Source organism: Lagenorhynchus albirostris, chromosome 20 (assembly GCF_949774975.1).
Source record: "Lagenorhynchus albirostris chromosome 20, mLagAlb1.1, whole genome shotgun sequence".
In the NCBI taxonomy this organism is placed as follows: Eukaryota; Metazoa; Chordata; class Mammalia; order Artiodactyla; family Delphinidae; genus Lagenorhynchus; species Lagenorhynchus albirostris.
This window is the reverse complement of record NC_083114.1, coordinates 17,697,574-17,712,144: the sequence shown is the minus strand read 5'-3', so window position 1 is coordinate 17,712,144 and position 14,571 is coordinate 17,697,574. Positions and strand designations below refer to the sequence as shown.

General features: G+C 38.2%; 1 protein-coding gene across 2 annotated transcripts in view; it reads right to left on the bottom strand.

The window, feature by feature from the left end:
* SUZ12 (SUZ12 polycomb repressive complex 2 subunit) overlaps positions 1-6,905 on the bottom strand; it is a 39,214-nt gene extending 32,309 nt beyond the window's left edge. The window contains exons 1-3 of one of the 2 annotated variants that reach the window (XM_060135876.1): positions 6,408-6,905; positions 4,043-4,089; positions 3,894-3,958 (exon numbers count right to left, since the gene is read on the bottom strand). In XM_060135876.1, the coding sequence (XP_059991859.1) occupies positions 3,894-3,958; positions 4,043-4,089; positions 6,408-6,681 (386 nt within the window). In that variant the 5' untranslated portion in view covers positions 6,682-6,905. Of the gene's footprint in view, positions 1-3,893; positions 3,959-4,042; positions 4,090-6,407 lie in introns of those variants that run through there. The other variant, XM_060135877.1, reaches the window with a different exon arrangement.
* Positions 6,906-14,571: the final 7,666 nt, after the last annotated feature.

The following is a 14,571-nucleotide window of genomic DNA, read 5'->3' as shown; positions in this document are numbered from 1 at the left end:
AGCTTTTAACTTAACAACTTTAAGAGAAAAAAGTAATTTCCAATAAAATAGAAGCTTATATTAAGAATAACCACACACCTAGCAAGCAATTTAAGAATGAATGGATTCTAAAACAAGCCTCATCTTAGTTCTTAAGGTGCTCTACTATATACATTTTCTAGAAGCTGAAAGACTAGACCCATATATGTTAACTGGAAACAAATATTTCTATTTATACTCATATATTTTCTTCAAATTTAGAACTTGGAAAGATTCATGTATTCTCGTAAATTTTGAATTCAGATATTAGAAATTACTAATATGCTCATTCCTCAAAAACAGCTATTGTACTCAACTACTATAATAAAAATTATCAGTAGAGAAATGTTAATGTAAACATATTGTAGTAAAACACTGATAGGAAGAGCAGAATTGATATGATCTATATTTCAGGTGAATAAATAGCCTCCATTAACAAAAGATCTTTTTTATAAAAAAGCTTCTCTCTTTACCTTTAGAGTTACTGAAAACCTCAATATCAAAGTCTCACCCAATAAAGCATAGTAAGGAGTTCTTTATGAAGGATGGCAGGCAATACATTTTCAATCTCCATAGATAAGAGAGAAGAAAGAAGAAAAATGTAGGATTCTTTTAGGCTAGTTACAAAGAACTTTTCAGTATAAATACTGAAATGTACTACTGAGGAGGGTTGTAAAGTTACTGAAAACTTTTTAGAATAATATGTTTATCTTTGTGTAATGATTAAGAAGAAACCCTGTCTGTAGGAAGAAAAGTTAAGACTGTAGGTCACAAGGTTCACCTCTTCCAACTTTATGGAGTTGTACATAGGAAAACTGAATATTAACAACCATTTGAATAGATCATACAGGTAACCCAGCATTCCTTAGGAAAAACAAACTGTATAGGCAACTACATAAAAGCAGCCCCACCTCCCAACACCAAGTATTTGTTTCTTTAGAAAGGTACTGCTACTGTAGCTCAGATTTAACAAGGGAAATAGTTATCAAAAAGGTCATCATAAAGGAGAATATTCTTAAAATTCAAGAAATTTTTTGGGGAGGATTCAGAAACAGCTTACATAAAACCTACTAAAATGGATTCAATAAAAGATGCCGTTGTCCTCACCAGTATTTCCACTGTGCCAGTGTAGTGTCAGCCTACAGAATGTGAATACCTCTATGAAGTGCAACTAAAGTAAAAGGCAAGTTTAACAAATATTATCAGATTTAATGTTACACCTGCTTCTACAACTTCAAAAGGAGTGATAAATGTACTCCAACAATGAATATTATGTTATTGTGTAACAGCACAAAAGGAGTTCCAAAAACATTCTGAGCAAAGGTATTGTACTAAAAGCAATTCTGTAAAAGCAGTTCCAAAAACATTTGGAACAAAGACTACTATCACTGGGCTGAATTCATCACCTTCCAAATTCACCAAGTACTTTGAAAAGGACAGCGCTCATTTGAAGATATTAAGTTGTAGCATAATTTGTTAAAAATCAGTCTTATTGTCTTATATACGCCAGGCATACAACAAAAGAATTAAGTGATTCCTAACGCATTTTTACACAGAAGTAAACTAAATGTAATGTATATGTTTCTTGGCTGGCAAACTGCTTCGGAACTGTCCCAAAGGACAATTTTTTACCTAAGGGGTACTAAATTAAGAAAGTTCATTTCTACTGCCATGCTTTTAAAATTGCCTCCACTCATTAGCAGACAACAGAAATGTATCCCACAATGAGGCAGTCAAATAGTCTAATAAACAAATATGATGTATATTTTTTAATCCACTTATGGATTAAACTCAAATTTATTCTGAAAACACTTTATCACTTTAAAATTAAAATCGGGGGCTTCCCTGGTGGCGCAGTGGTTGAGTCCGCCTGCCGATGCAGGGGACACAGGTTCGTGCCCCGGTCTGGGAAGATCCCACATGCCGCGGAGCGGCTGGGCCAGTGAGCCATGGCCGCTAAGCCTGCACGTCCGGAGCCTGTGCTCTGCGACGGGAGAGGCCACAACAGTGAGAGGTCCGCGTACCGCAAAAAAAAAAAAAAAAAAAAAACCGGGCAGCATTCTAGATGATAACTGAAGTACTTAAAAAAATTTTTTTTGGCCGCACCTCAGCATGTAGGATCTGAGTTCCCTGACCAGGGATTGAACCTGCGCCCCCTGCAATGGAGCCTGTGCTCCGCAACGGGAGAGGCCACAACAGTGAGAGGCCCGCGTACAGCAAAAAAAAAAAAAAAAAAAAAAAAAAACTAAAAGAAAAAGTTTACTACTTAATCAAATTCTCCTAGTTTTATAGAGTAAATCAAGGGTCTGCAAATTATGGACCATCGGCCAAATCCAGGCTGCTGTCTGTTTCTGCACAGCTCATGACCTAAGAATGGTTTTTACAGATAAAACATTTGCAAGTGATTTGATAACAGAGAATACTAACTCTAAATCCCAATTAAGCTAAATGTTATCCCTCCCACCCCACCCCGAAAAAATAAAAGAATCCCACATTTCTCACTAGTAGGCACATATTACAAAACACTGTACTCCCTGGCTCTAGTGGTTAGGACTTGGCGCTCTCACTGCCAGGGCCGAGGTTCAATCCCTGGTCAGGGAACTAAGATCCCAAAAGCTGCACAGCAACCACCCCCCACCACCACCAAAAAAAAAGAAAAGAAAAAAAAAAGGAAACACTGCACTCAATTATTATGTTTTGAATTTCATCAATAAAAAAATTTGCTGATATTCATTTTCTCTTTTTGTATAAGTACCTACATACTACCTAATATCCTCAATTCCGTTTCCTGGACCACAAAGCCTAAAATATTTACTATCTGGTCCTTTAGAGAGAAAGTTTCCTGAATCCTGGCATACAGCAGACAGGTAAAGAGCTGACATAATTCTGCTGCCTAATCCATCACCTTCTTCCTAGTTATTTAGGCACCTGGCAGGTTTCACCCGTTAAATGCAATGCGCGCGCGCTCGCGCGCGCTCGCTCTCTCTCTCTCTCTCTCTCTCTCTATTCAGAAAGATTACCAGATGACAAAGAGTTGTAACATTTCAATCCTTCAAAAATACATCTAGATATATCTACAAAGCTAAACTATGTCTCGCTGTAAAAAACGCGGTGCTTATTTAATAACCAGTAGGAGTCTCCAAAGGAGTTTAGTTTCAAAGTTTACTGAAAAGCTTAATGGTTTTACAAAGTCAAGACTATAACAATACCAAATGCTTAGTAGAGGTTCTCTCCTTTAAATTTAAAGTTCTTCACTTGATATGCTCAGTAAATAATCATGGGTGCAGAACAAGAAACTACCATTCTATAATTATATATGGTTAAATGTTACAAAGCAAAAACAAGCTCTCTGACACCTTCAGATTCCACTTTAAGACTAGGTGATTAGGATTAAGAAATTTTTAAAGACATTCCTCCTACTGACTTCAAAAGTATTTCCCTTTTAATAAGACAACCACCAAAGATATAAAATGAGACTTTCTGAACCTATCATCATAGAAGTGAATTCTTTATTGTTAGAACATATAAGAAATATTCAGACATTAACTGTTAAATTTATGTATCAAAGATAATTCCCATGAGCCCGTTAGTAAATATTTAAATCCTCAACTTCTACCAAACTTGAAAATAACTATTAGCACAGAGTAAAAAAATTAGTCAGTAAAATCACTTCATTTACTCCACTACCAAATCATTTGTTAGGAAAAAACTGGCAATCAACTGGGATTTACAAAAATGATACTATTAAAAATCACTTTGCAACCAATTCACTCTTTCACCTCAGTTTTCATATTTAATCTTTCAGTAGAAATCATACTTTAAAACAAAATTTTAACATGGTTTGAACAACTTGAAATAAGATTCATAAAATGTACCTTTTGATGTTTGTTCTGGAGTTTCGATGAGACATGTAAGTAAGAGTTCTATGCAAAAATATTGGCTATAAAAAAAGTTAAAATATTAAAATTAAATAGATGAAATTCTAGGAAAAAAATAATATCAGTAAATTTTGTTGATTACTTACCGCTATAAGATTTCGCGTTCGAAGAAACCTATAGATCTGCGTTGGTTCTAGGTAACAGAAACAAAATCCAAAGTTATCTAAATTTACTCATACTTAAGTTGTTAAGAAAATACCAACCCAGCCCATGTTATAACCAATATAAACCAATAACCTATTAGTGAAACTATGTAGTGAATATTTACATCAAGAAAATAAGTATGCACAATTAGATCAAAAGACATTCAATATACAGCATACATTCACAAAACGCATCTACATTTACTTTAAAGTTTCTCTACAATCTAGTTCTTAAACCTTGCATTTCTAAGGTAGCTATTTTAAAACCAGTCTGTATGCAGAACTGAAAAGAAGCAGTTACATTCATTTAACTTAGTTAATTTAAACTATTTATAACCTATCTACTTCTAAAAAGTAGCTAAAATGAGGTAGTTGGATTCAGTAAAAGAACTCTTTATTGAAGCCAAATAACAAAATAAAATGTTCACTTTTTAACTGGTCTTTTCAAAAGTCTGTACAGTAGTCAGCCGAAATGGAATAAAACCGTTACCTCGATAGATGTCCTAATACAGATATAATCAAAGTGAAATCCAAGACATAAGTTAGCTAAAATTTTCGATGAATATTGCTAGTTATAGTTCAAGTTTCTATTTTGCTCAGTGTAAATATTACCTCAGTATGTAAATACTACCTCAACACATATTTTTAAAGTAACAGATTCCCAGAGTGTTTTTAATGCTGTTTAGTTAAAATCTTGTTATAAAGGACTTAGGTTACAGATAGAAAATATTTTATATACAAGTACCATAATACCAGGTACATTAATGACCTGTTAGTATTATGTTTCTTTAAATAAAGCAGTATAAAAATGACCTAATATGACTAACTATATTGGTAAATACATCAAAGCATATAAACTTCTCAGAAACTAAGATTAATATTAGAGAAGAATCAAGTTGTTTTGTGACCATATCTAACTCTTAATGACAGTTCATCTCTCTAAAGTAGACTCATCAAAAGAGCAAAACAGCTAAAACTTTCTTGCAGGATTTGTCTTCTCACAACATTTAGACAGAATTTTTTAAATTTCCACTTAATCTTCAGTTAGTTTAGTTGCAAATAAACTAAAAGGAGATGAGATGTTTTAGAAAGGCTGCAAACGTGTATGTTTACTGTCATCACTGTGCTTTAGTTCTCCACCATTATTTCCAACTGAAAGCCTCTCCAGATTTCTGAAAGTATATTGAGCAAACGCTAGAATAATGTGAATCTTTCTCAAGCAGGTTCAATACTAATTTCAATAAAACCCGAAATTCCTTGTATTAAATTCCAATTAGAATTTCATGAAGCACTAATGAGAGAGAATGAAAGAAGGGTATTAACGTAATACATCTTTCCAAGAACAGCTGATACCATGCCCTTAACATATGCCACAAAAAAATTGTAAATAAAGACATTGAGTGGTAGAGCTGAGTTTATTCAAGTCTCTGTAAGATATCTAGCTATTAAAGGTCATCCAAATTACAACATCCGTACAAAAGCAAAGAGGAAAACAATCAGGATGTAATATTCATTAAAGAACAGTTCAGATTACTCATAGTCATGACATTTCTTATATATTCTATTGTTTCTTTCCAGACACCTTGCCCCCCTTCCCAAATTAAGTCGTAGCTCTGCCCTCCAAACAGACCTTAAAAACAGAAACTGACATCAGAAAATGGCCCGAAATTAAGACAACTACAAACGGGCAGAATTCCGAAATCGTCTAGAGAGAAATAAGATGCTTAAACACTGCCTGTCTCAGTTTACGTACCCATGAAACGGGTGGAAAGATGTTAAAGGTGTAGAGCATCAAAAGGTGCCATGTTAATGCACCAAGTTAGTGCGAAGGCATTTCAGACTAATGACAATTTGGTCGATTTTACTGCACTCCTCTCTTCACAGGCTTAATTTTGCTCCTCTAAACCTACAACCGACAGCCTTGTACTTCTATAGTACGGAAGGCATGAAAGAAAGCAAGAACTAGTCCTGAGATCTGACGGTAAATCCAACTGTACAGTCCAACTGTGACCTCCCCACCTAAAAAGCAGCCTGCTCTCAACGCGGGGCCCCATGCCTCAGCTCGCGTGTAAATCTTCGGGGAGGCACGAACCTCACCTGGACCCCCTAGTCCACCTCCCCCAAAGGCCCTAGACTTCGGGCCCCCTCGAGCCGTAACCCCGGAAGGCGGAACGGCCCCCTCAATTTCGCCCTCCACTCCCGAATCAAACCGACTACCGGTGAGGAAGGGGGTCCCAGCACGAGTGTCCCGGCCCCCTAACGCTGCAAGAGTGGGGATTCCTGCCCTCAAAGCCTTCATCACACTCACTCTCAAAGGCCTGGAGGAAAAGCTCGTGGTCAGCCTGGACGTGCTCCATTTTCGGCTTCTTCACCGGTAACACCGCGGCCCCCGCCGCTGCCGCCACGGAGGAGGAGGAGGAGGCCGAGTAACTGCCGCCGCCTCCACAGCCCCCGCCGCTGGATTTGCCGCCCGACGCCGTCGCCGCCGCCACCGCCGCCGAACCCCCGAAGCCGCCTCCCCCGGACCCCGCGCTGGGCCCCGAGCCGCCCCCTCCCCCACCGCCGTGCTTCTGAGGCGCCATCGCGGTTCCTGCCTCCTCCCCCCGCCAGCTACCCGCCGGGCGGCCCCGGAGAGTAAGCGCCGGCAATACCAACCGCTCGCCCCAGCAGGCTCCGGCGGACCGAGGGGGGAAGGAGGAGAGAGGGGAGGAGAGGGGAAGGGAAGGGAGGAGGAGAGGAGGGAAGGAGGGAGGAAAAAAAAGTGTCTCCTCCTGAGAGCCCCGCTCCGCTCGGGAGACCGCTCACCCTAGCCTGGCCTCGCTCCGCCCACTTCCCCCGCCCGGCGCTCTGATTGGCCGGCGGGAGCGCGCGCCGCCCGGCCGCCCAGCCTGTTGGCCCGCGGATTCCCCCGTCAGTCACGCGGAGGCGCTTCTCGCGGAGGCGCGGCTTGGTTGGCCCGTGCGCGCTGCCGATCGCGGGCCCGGCCGCCTCTTTGAACTGAATTCGCGGGAAAATTAGGGGTCGGAGCGGCCTTCCTGCTGGCCCCGGTGCATTGTGGGGAGAGAGGGACCCAGCGAGCGGCTTAGGGAGCCGTTTCTCGCCTTATGAGCGTCGTCAGTCGCCGCCCCCGGGGGATACAGGACCCCTGAGGAGAGGCGGGCCGCTGAGGAACGGGGAGGCGGGTGCTGGGGGGTCGAGGGGCTTGTTAAATGAACTGAGATCCATGCCGGATCATCGAGTCTCTAACTTCACAGAAAGGGGCCTGCCTGGGGGTTGGTCGGGTCGCTTCTGGTCTGAGGGGCTCTCAGGGCGAGGATCTGTTCCCCGGTCCCCTCGCCACCACGTGCCTCAAGCCACCCTTGGCCGAATCCCACCCAGCGAGCCCTAGAGAGGACTGGGGGCAGCCAACGGGTTGCGGCTGCTGCTCTCGGACGCCGCTGGGCTCCACTAAAGGGAGCGATTTCTAGGGAGCAGGAATGTCCTATCAAATGAGGAAAAGGATTTTCTGTAGGTGCGGTGAGGCATCAGGATCGTTACTGAGAGCGGTTGTGGCTTCTCAACGTGTTGGAAGCAAAACTTAGGTTTTTGATTCCCGGACACCACAGGAGTGGCCAGAGGGACAAACTGGATGATTTCTTAGAAGTACCTACACCCATCTTGAGAACCTGCCCATTTTGCGCTCAAAAACTGGAGAGGGCATCCGGTGTTTTAGCCGGTCTCGCTTAAAAAGAGAGATGCATAGGCCCGGACGGGTTTGGAGTTGAGCTAATACTCTTCAAGATTTGAATTTCAGGTCGGACAAGATGATCTCTAAAGATGTTCTTCCAAATCAAATCCTGTAATCTTGTGTTACATTAAAATGAAACATTATCTTCAAAAATTCCAATCTGTAAACACAGAGCCGTTTCATACTTTCAATAATATTTTTTAAATGCCTGCTTTGAGCCCTTTATAGTTCACTTCAAAACGCTGTTTACAAAGCAAGCATCTTTGGAATGGTTATTTAAATAACCAAAGTGCTGATTTTACAATGCATTTGCTACATAAGAAAGTGAGCTCTACAAATGATGCCTTGTAGTATAAAATTTGGCATTTCAGGAACACATCTGAAATTAAGTATACCTGTTGCTGATTTTTAAGTACAGTCTATATTTTTAGTCAGACAAAAAGTTCAGAATGCTCTCTTGTTTGTTATACTGTTCTGTACTCAATATTTTAAAAAACATTCCCCCCTACCAAGAAAAAAAAAAAGAGGTTTTGTTTTGTTCTTTAGATTTGTCAAATAAGTCTTCTCTGATTAGTGCCACCCCTAGAGGCTTGTGGGGTGTTAGATCTTGCTAAACTGCTCATCTTTAGCTTTACAGGGTTAGAAAATGAAGTTTCATCAATTCAGTCAAGGTCTGGAGAACTAAAGCGCACTAAGCAAATCACAAGATATCAAATTATAAACCAGAATGCTAATTTATTAATTAATAGTAAATGTAACTGGCAGAATTACCAGTCTTCGTCATTTATACAGGGTTCTTCTTTGGCGTGAAGGGAGGGTGGAGATACAGGTACAGTCAAAGAAAAAGACCGAGTCACAGGTTATCATAAATCTTTGATGAACAGAAAAATGGAGCCAAAGGAGTCGGGATGTTCTTAAAGGGTATTTCCTTTAGGAATGCCATGGTAGCGTTCTAGGCTTCAGCATGGACATGGTTTTAACGTACAGTCGCTTACCAGTACTGGTCATGAGAATCAAACCCATCCATTCTATGGGAGGGGCATAGTAACAAATTCTCCCTTTTTGTATTCTCCTTTGTGGAGAATGTATGTAGAACACTAAAAAAAATCCTTATACCCTAGGACAAATTAGAATTAATTGAGGGGTTTTCTTGGTTACATTACAGTATTCTTAATCAGACTCTGTCCTATAGGTAAAATGTCTGTATATCACCTCAGTATTGGTCACTTCTGTGGCCAGCTTATTTATTTTGTGTTGTTATTTTTAAGTTTGGTGTGGTAACAGTTTTTGAGACTTTCAATGCCAATTCACTGTCAAAGACAGGTGTATGTTTAGTCCCCTAACTCACACTGAATTTGAATTGCTTTCCAGGGTTTTGTTTGTTTCTGCCTTCACGCATATTTGGAATTGGTAAACTCCTAAAAAGCAAAGGCCACTGTTCATTTCTTTTATATTTCCTAGCACAGGACTAAATATACGTGCAAGGAAAGAAGAAGAGCAATCGTTTTGACCTTTATAGTTGTGAGTATGCTTTTATGTATATTACCTCACTTTGTCATAATGATCCTATGAAATTGGCACTATTTTCATTTTACAGAAGACAACATAGTCTCAGAGAGGTTAATTGATTTGCTCATTTAGTGGCAGAGCTGTGAGTTGGACCCAGGTTTTTGTTTTTGGTTTTGGTTTTGGCTGCACCATGCAGCATATGGGATCTTAGTTCCCTGACCAGGGATCGAATCCGTGCCCCCTGCATTGGGAGCACGGAGTCTTAACCACTTCCCTGGACCACCAGGGAAGTCTCTGGACCAGGTTTTTAAAATTCAATTTCTATGCACTTTTGCAATCAGAATAAAGTTATCTTTAGTACCTCAAGTTGACTGTTAAGTATGTTTTAAAAACTGAGGACTACTTAGCTTCTCTTACCAAAAAAAAATCATTTTTTACTCCTTCCTATTGTGCCCTTTTTCATCAATGTCCCCACCTGGCCTTACACAGACTTCTCTGCTGGGATTTTTAACCTTTCTTGTGCCATGGACCCCTTTGGCAGTCTGATGAAGCCTATGAAATGTTTGTTTTGTAAATGCACAAATATAAAATGTATTGGATTATAAGGGAAACCAAAAAAGGTGTGATGTGTTAATATAGGTGCTTCTTTTTAAATTTACTAAATAAGATCTAGCAGCAGGTCAGTCTTATGACTATCATAATTTCAAAGCAGTGATGAGGGCAAATAATATTTTGAGGTAACTGCAAGAAGTGTAATGTGATATGAAAATATCTGTAACTTCTCTTGGCAACAAAGCCGCAGGCATTGCTAACACTACTGTGATTTGTTACCTATATTAGTAGTTGAAGGAAATGCTAAATTTCAGTTAGAGGTTAATGTACATAAAGATGTAATTTATTTTCTCCTCTGAATTCGGAGACTCCCTGAATTTGATACAGATTTAGAACTTGGTGTCACAGCATCAAGTCTTTTTCTTTCTACTTGGCTGTAAGCTCATGGGGGCAAGGATGATGGGTGATTTGTTTTAGCAACTGAGGTGTCTGTCACTGTGCCTGGCATAGAATAGGGGCTCATCCAATGAGTTTTGATAAATAGGAATGGACACCAGTGCATAAATATAAATACTGATAATAATAATTAAATACTTACTATGGGCCAGGCAGTATTTTAAGCTTTTAACAATTCCAACTCATTCAGACCTCCCACCGACCCTCTGATGTTGGTAACTATTATTTTTCCCATTTTATAGATGAAGAAACAAAGGCAAACCTTGTTAAGTAACTTGCACAAGATAAGTAATGGAGCTGGTATTCTAACCCAAACAATCTGCTTCCAGAACCCTCACTCTTGACCATCATGCCATGAAACTGGAGAGCTTTAGAGATATAAAATATTGCACGTGCCATTTCTAGGTCAAGAAAGATTAGTAAATATTGCCTCTGATGCACTGGAATGAATGATCATCAGTATTGAATGCATTTGCTGAAAAATAACCTAGGTGTCAGTTTTCCTTTTTACTTGTATAGTGTCTTTCTATCCTCCATCCACTCCCATCACCTTAAGATTAAGTACTGAGTCTAAGCCAACAAAAGCTATATCAGAAAAAAATATATGTTTAAGTCTTGCTTTGAGGGAACTGAAGTTATATTTGCTGATAAATTATTGGAGAGATATAATCAAATTTGATTTTTCAAAAGGAACAGCCTCCAAAGTAAAAATACTAATAACCTACTAATAAAAGTTAGTGTGAAAGAACAATTTTAAGAGTTCTATTTGAAATTTAAAATCAAAAGCTTGCACATTTTTGTTTCCTTTGTCTAGAAAAGAAAAACAGGAGAACCATGGAACGTTCACTGTGTATTATGGGGTTTTCATAATAAACCCCTGATTTTTGTGTGTGTGTTTATCTAGGTTTAACTAGATATAATAAGGGTGCTAGGAAGGCATAGTTAGAACCCCTGAAACAAAAAGAAACTTGACACTAATAACTTGAGGGAGGAAAAACCACCTGAGACAAATTGGAAATATCTAAACCTGAATTTTGGGAGGCCTACATCTGGAGATAGCTACTATGCCCATTTTTAAAACTATAGGACAGGTGGTTTTATCTTTAATTTTAAACAAAGGCAGGAGTGAATTGATATTTATTGAGCATTCTATCCATACAACAATCATAAACAGTTATGTTATTTACTATTGTTAGCCTCTCACACACGAGTAACTGAATCTCAGAGAGATTCAGTGACTCTCTCCCCATCTCACAGCTTTTAAGTGGATGAGCTGAGATTTGAACCCAGTTACAGGGGACTCAAAACCCCATGTGTTTTCCAGTATAACAAAGGTATCTAGGAAGCATATTGGAAGCCCCAGAGTTTCAAAAAGCTACCTCAAGGGAAACAGTGTGGACTCTGCTTCCCCTTTCGTTCATCTTCAGTCAGAGCTGTTCTGCTTTTATGTGTTGTATAATTTGTTTGAAGATAATGGATCTACTTGCTGAAAAAATATTTTTTGAAAACCATCGCATTACACTCAGCTACCTTCCCAAACCTGATAATGAGAAACAATGAGCTAAAATGACACTAAAAATGTATTCTGGGCTATACTCACCTCAAAATTTGACACCATTAAAAACAAGAGTATGCTAAGAGTAATGAAGATTACTTTAATAGTAATGAAATATAGATGAAAAAAATCTGTGTATATCTCATGCATGCCCTGCCCAGAAAAAAAAAATTCAGCCTTGCTGTTGTTATCTCTTATCTTTGTGTGAACTGATTGTTTCCAAACTAAATGTTTCCTTCATTTTCTGAGGAAAAAGAGCATTACTATGTCACCATTCTTCATAAATAATATCAACAAAACTAGGTATTATACCACTTCCATAATAATGGTATAGTCTGGATTTCCATTTAAAGTTTATAAGTTAACCTTCATTTTACAATTGCTGATTACTACTTTTAATCAGAACAAATTAAGAGATACAGGTCTTTATTTTTAGCTAGTTGTTGTTTTACAAATATTGTTCTTCTTTCCATGATATGGTTTTTGTTTGAAGGATACATTTAGCAATTACTGTTTATAAATTAATTTATTATATGAAAACAAATTTTATAGCTAGAGGAAACTTAGATAGTATCTAGCTTAAGCCTCTTTTTATTTATTTATTTATTTATTTAACATCTTTATTGGAGTATAATTGCTTTACAATGGTGTGTTAGTTTCTGGTTTACAACAAAATTAATCAGTTATATATATACATACGTTCCCATATCTCTTCCCTCTTGCGTCTCCCTCCCTCCCACCCTCCCTATCCCACCCCTCCAGGCGATCACAAAGTTAAGCCTCTTTTCATACACCTGAGGAAACTGAGTTCCACAGTTTAATTTGCCAAGATCACACAGGAGGTTTAAGTATATGCTGAGAGAGAATCTATAGGGCTAAATATTTGTGGAAAAGCTGCCTCTTAGCTTATACATTCAGTATTCTTTAGGATGTGTTTTATGTACTTTATAAAAAAAAAGTCCTCATCCATCTTACTCTACTCAGAATTTTATTTCTGCTTGCACACTATTCAGTGGAACTAGACCCTGGGGAAACATTGCTATTATTCCTGGTTGAACTACTTTTTTCTTCATACTCATGGCTTCCTACAATAACTTATTCACGTGACTAATTTGAGAAAGTTGCCACCCTCATGATTGAGCTGAATAAGAGAGGTGTACTGAAGAGACCACAGAGTGCTTTAGCAGCTGTTTTTGATAGAACGACACAGACCTTACATGTTGCCACTGGGATAGTACTCTCCGTGCCTGGAAAAAATTCCTTGAGATCATAAAAGCATTTGACAATAGATTTCAGAATTCTGTAACCATTTTCTATCACAGAGGCATTGTAAGTGACGAGAGGGAGCGATTGGGGGAGTAGGACTTCAACTTCATATCAAGATAAATTGTTTCTGTACTTTTAGTGTATCAGGGTCAAAATTAACACGCAGAGGCGAATTTTAATTTGGTTGGGCTTTCTTCAGAGAGTATTCTTCTAAGAGAGTTTTCTTAATAGGAGAGAAATGCTTCTGGCTCTATTTCTATTTTTGAAATCTATGTTTTTCCTCAAGTTCCACTTTGCAATAAACTTAGGAGAAAGAACATTATACTTATCAATCAAGACTTGACTTGGTCATTATTTCACAGTGTGAGTTTGAGAAAGTTATTTAAGTTCTCTGGTCTTTCTTTTCTCAAATATAAAATTAAGGATTGATTTAGACCAGTGATTTTTGTCCATAACAGAATCCCTGGAAGTTGAACGTAGATCAGGTGTAATGTGGAAAATCATGTTCAACATTATAATTTTATTTTTGGAAAGCAAAAACAAAGCTATCTGCAGTTTTTACCCTATAATCAGTGAAAGTAAAGTTCTTTATCAGTGGGTACATGAAGAGGTAGACAGTTTTCCATACATCAGTGTTCTTAAGGCACATCTCCCTAGAAAGATAGACATGGATTACAGGGGTGGGGGAATAGGAATTTAAAAAAAAATCAAATTAGATATTGAGGAAAAAAAATCAAGAAACACTGATATAGGTTATTGTTAAAGTTATCCCCGTTCTTTAATTCCAAGAAAATCACAGAAATCACCTTCTAGTGTGCTATACCAAAGTTAAATTCAAAAAAAAAAAGTTAAATTCATCCTAATGTTCCTTTTCTGTAAAAATCATAAAACTTGGGTTCTATTTTTGGTTCCTGAATGATGAATAAACAAAAGGCAAATAGTGTTATCTTTTCTCCAATGGAGCAAAAAAGGGTTACAAATTCAGCTCAAAACATGTCAAATGATGTAGAAGAGTGCCCGGTAAGAAGGTGAACTGCACAATATTTAGAATGGGAAATGAAAAAGGAAAGTTTATATTGTACTTATCATGCAAGAATATAAAAATCCTCTTTCACAGAGTAAGACAAAAATATCTGAAAAAATGCTGAGGATACAGAAGGATCTGAGCAGTCTGAATTCCCCACAGACAGGAATGTTAAAAAATAAGTTGTTAGGCGTTTTAAAAAATATTCAATAATTTATTCAACCAATCTTCTATCAATTCTGTGTTACACTATGGTAAGAAGAAAAAAAAGGCCTGTATAAATTGCTTTTGGGAATTTGTTAAATCTTTTTGTTTTTAATTACCTTTACTTCTTTTTATTTTTAAATTAATTAATTAATTAATTTTTTGGTTGTGTTAGGTCT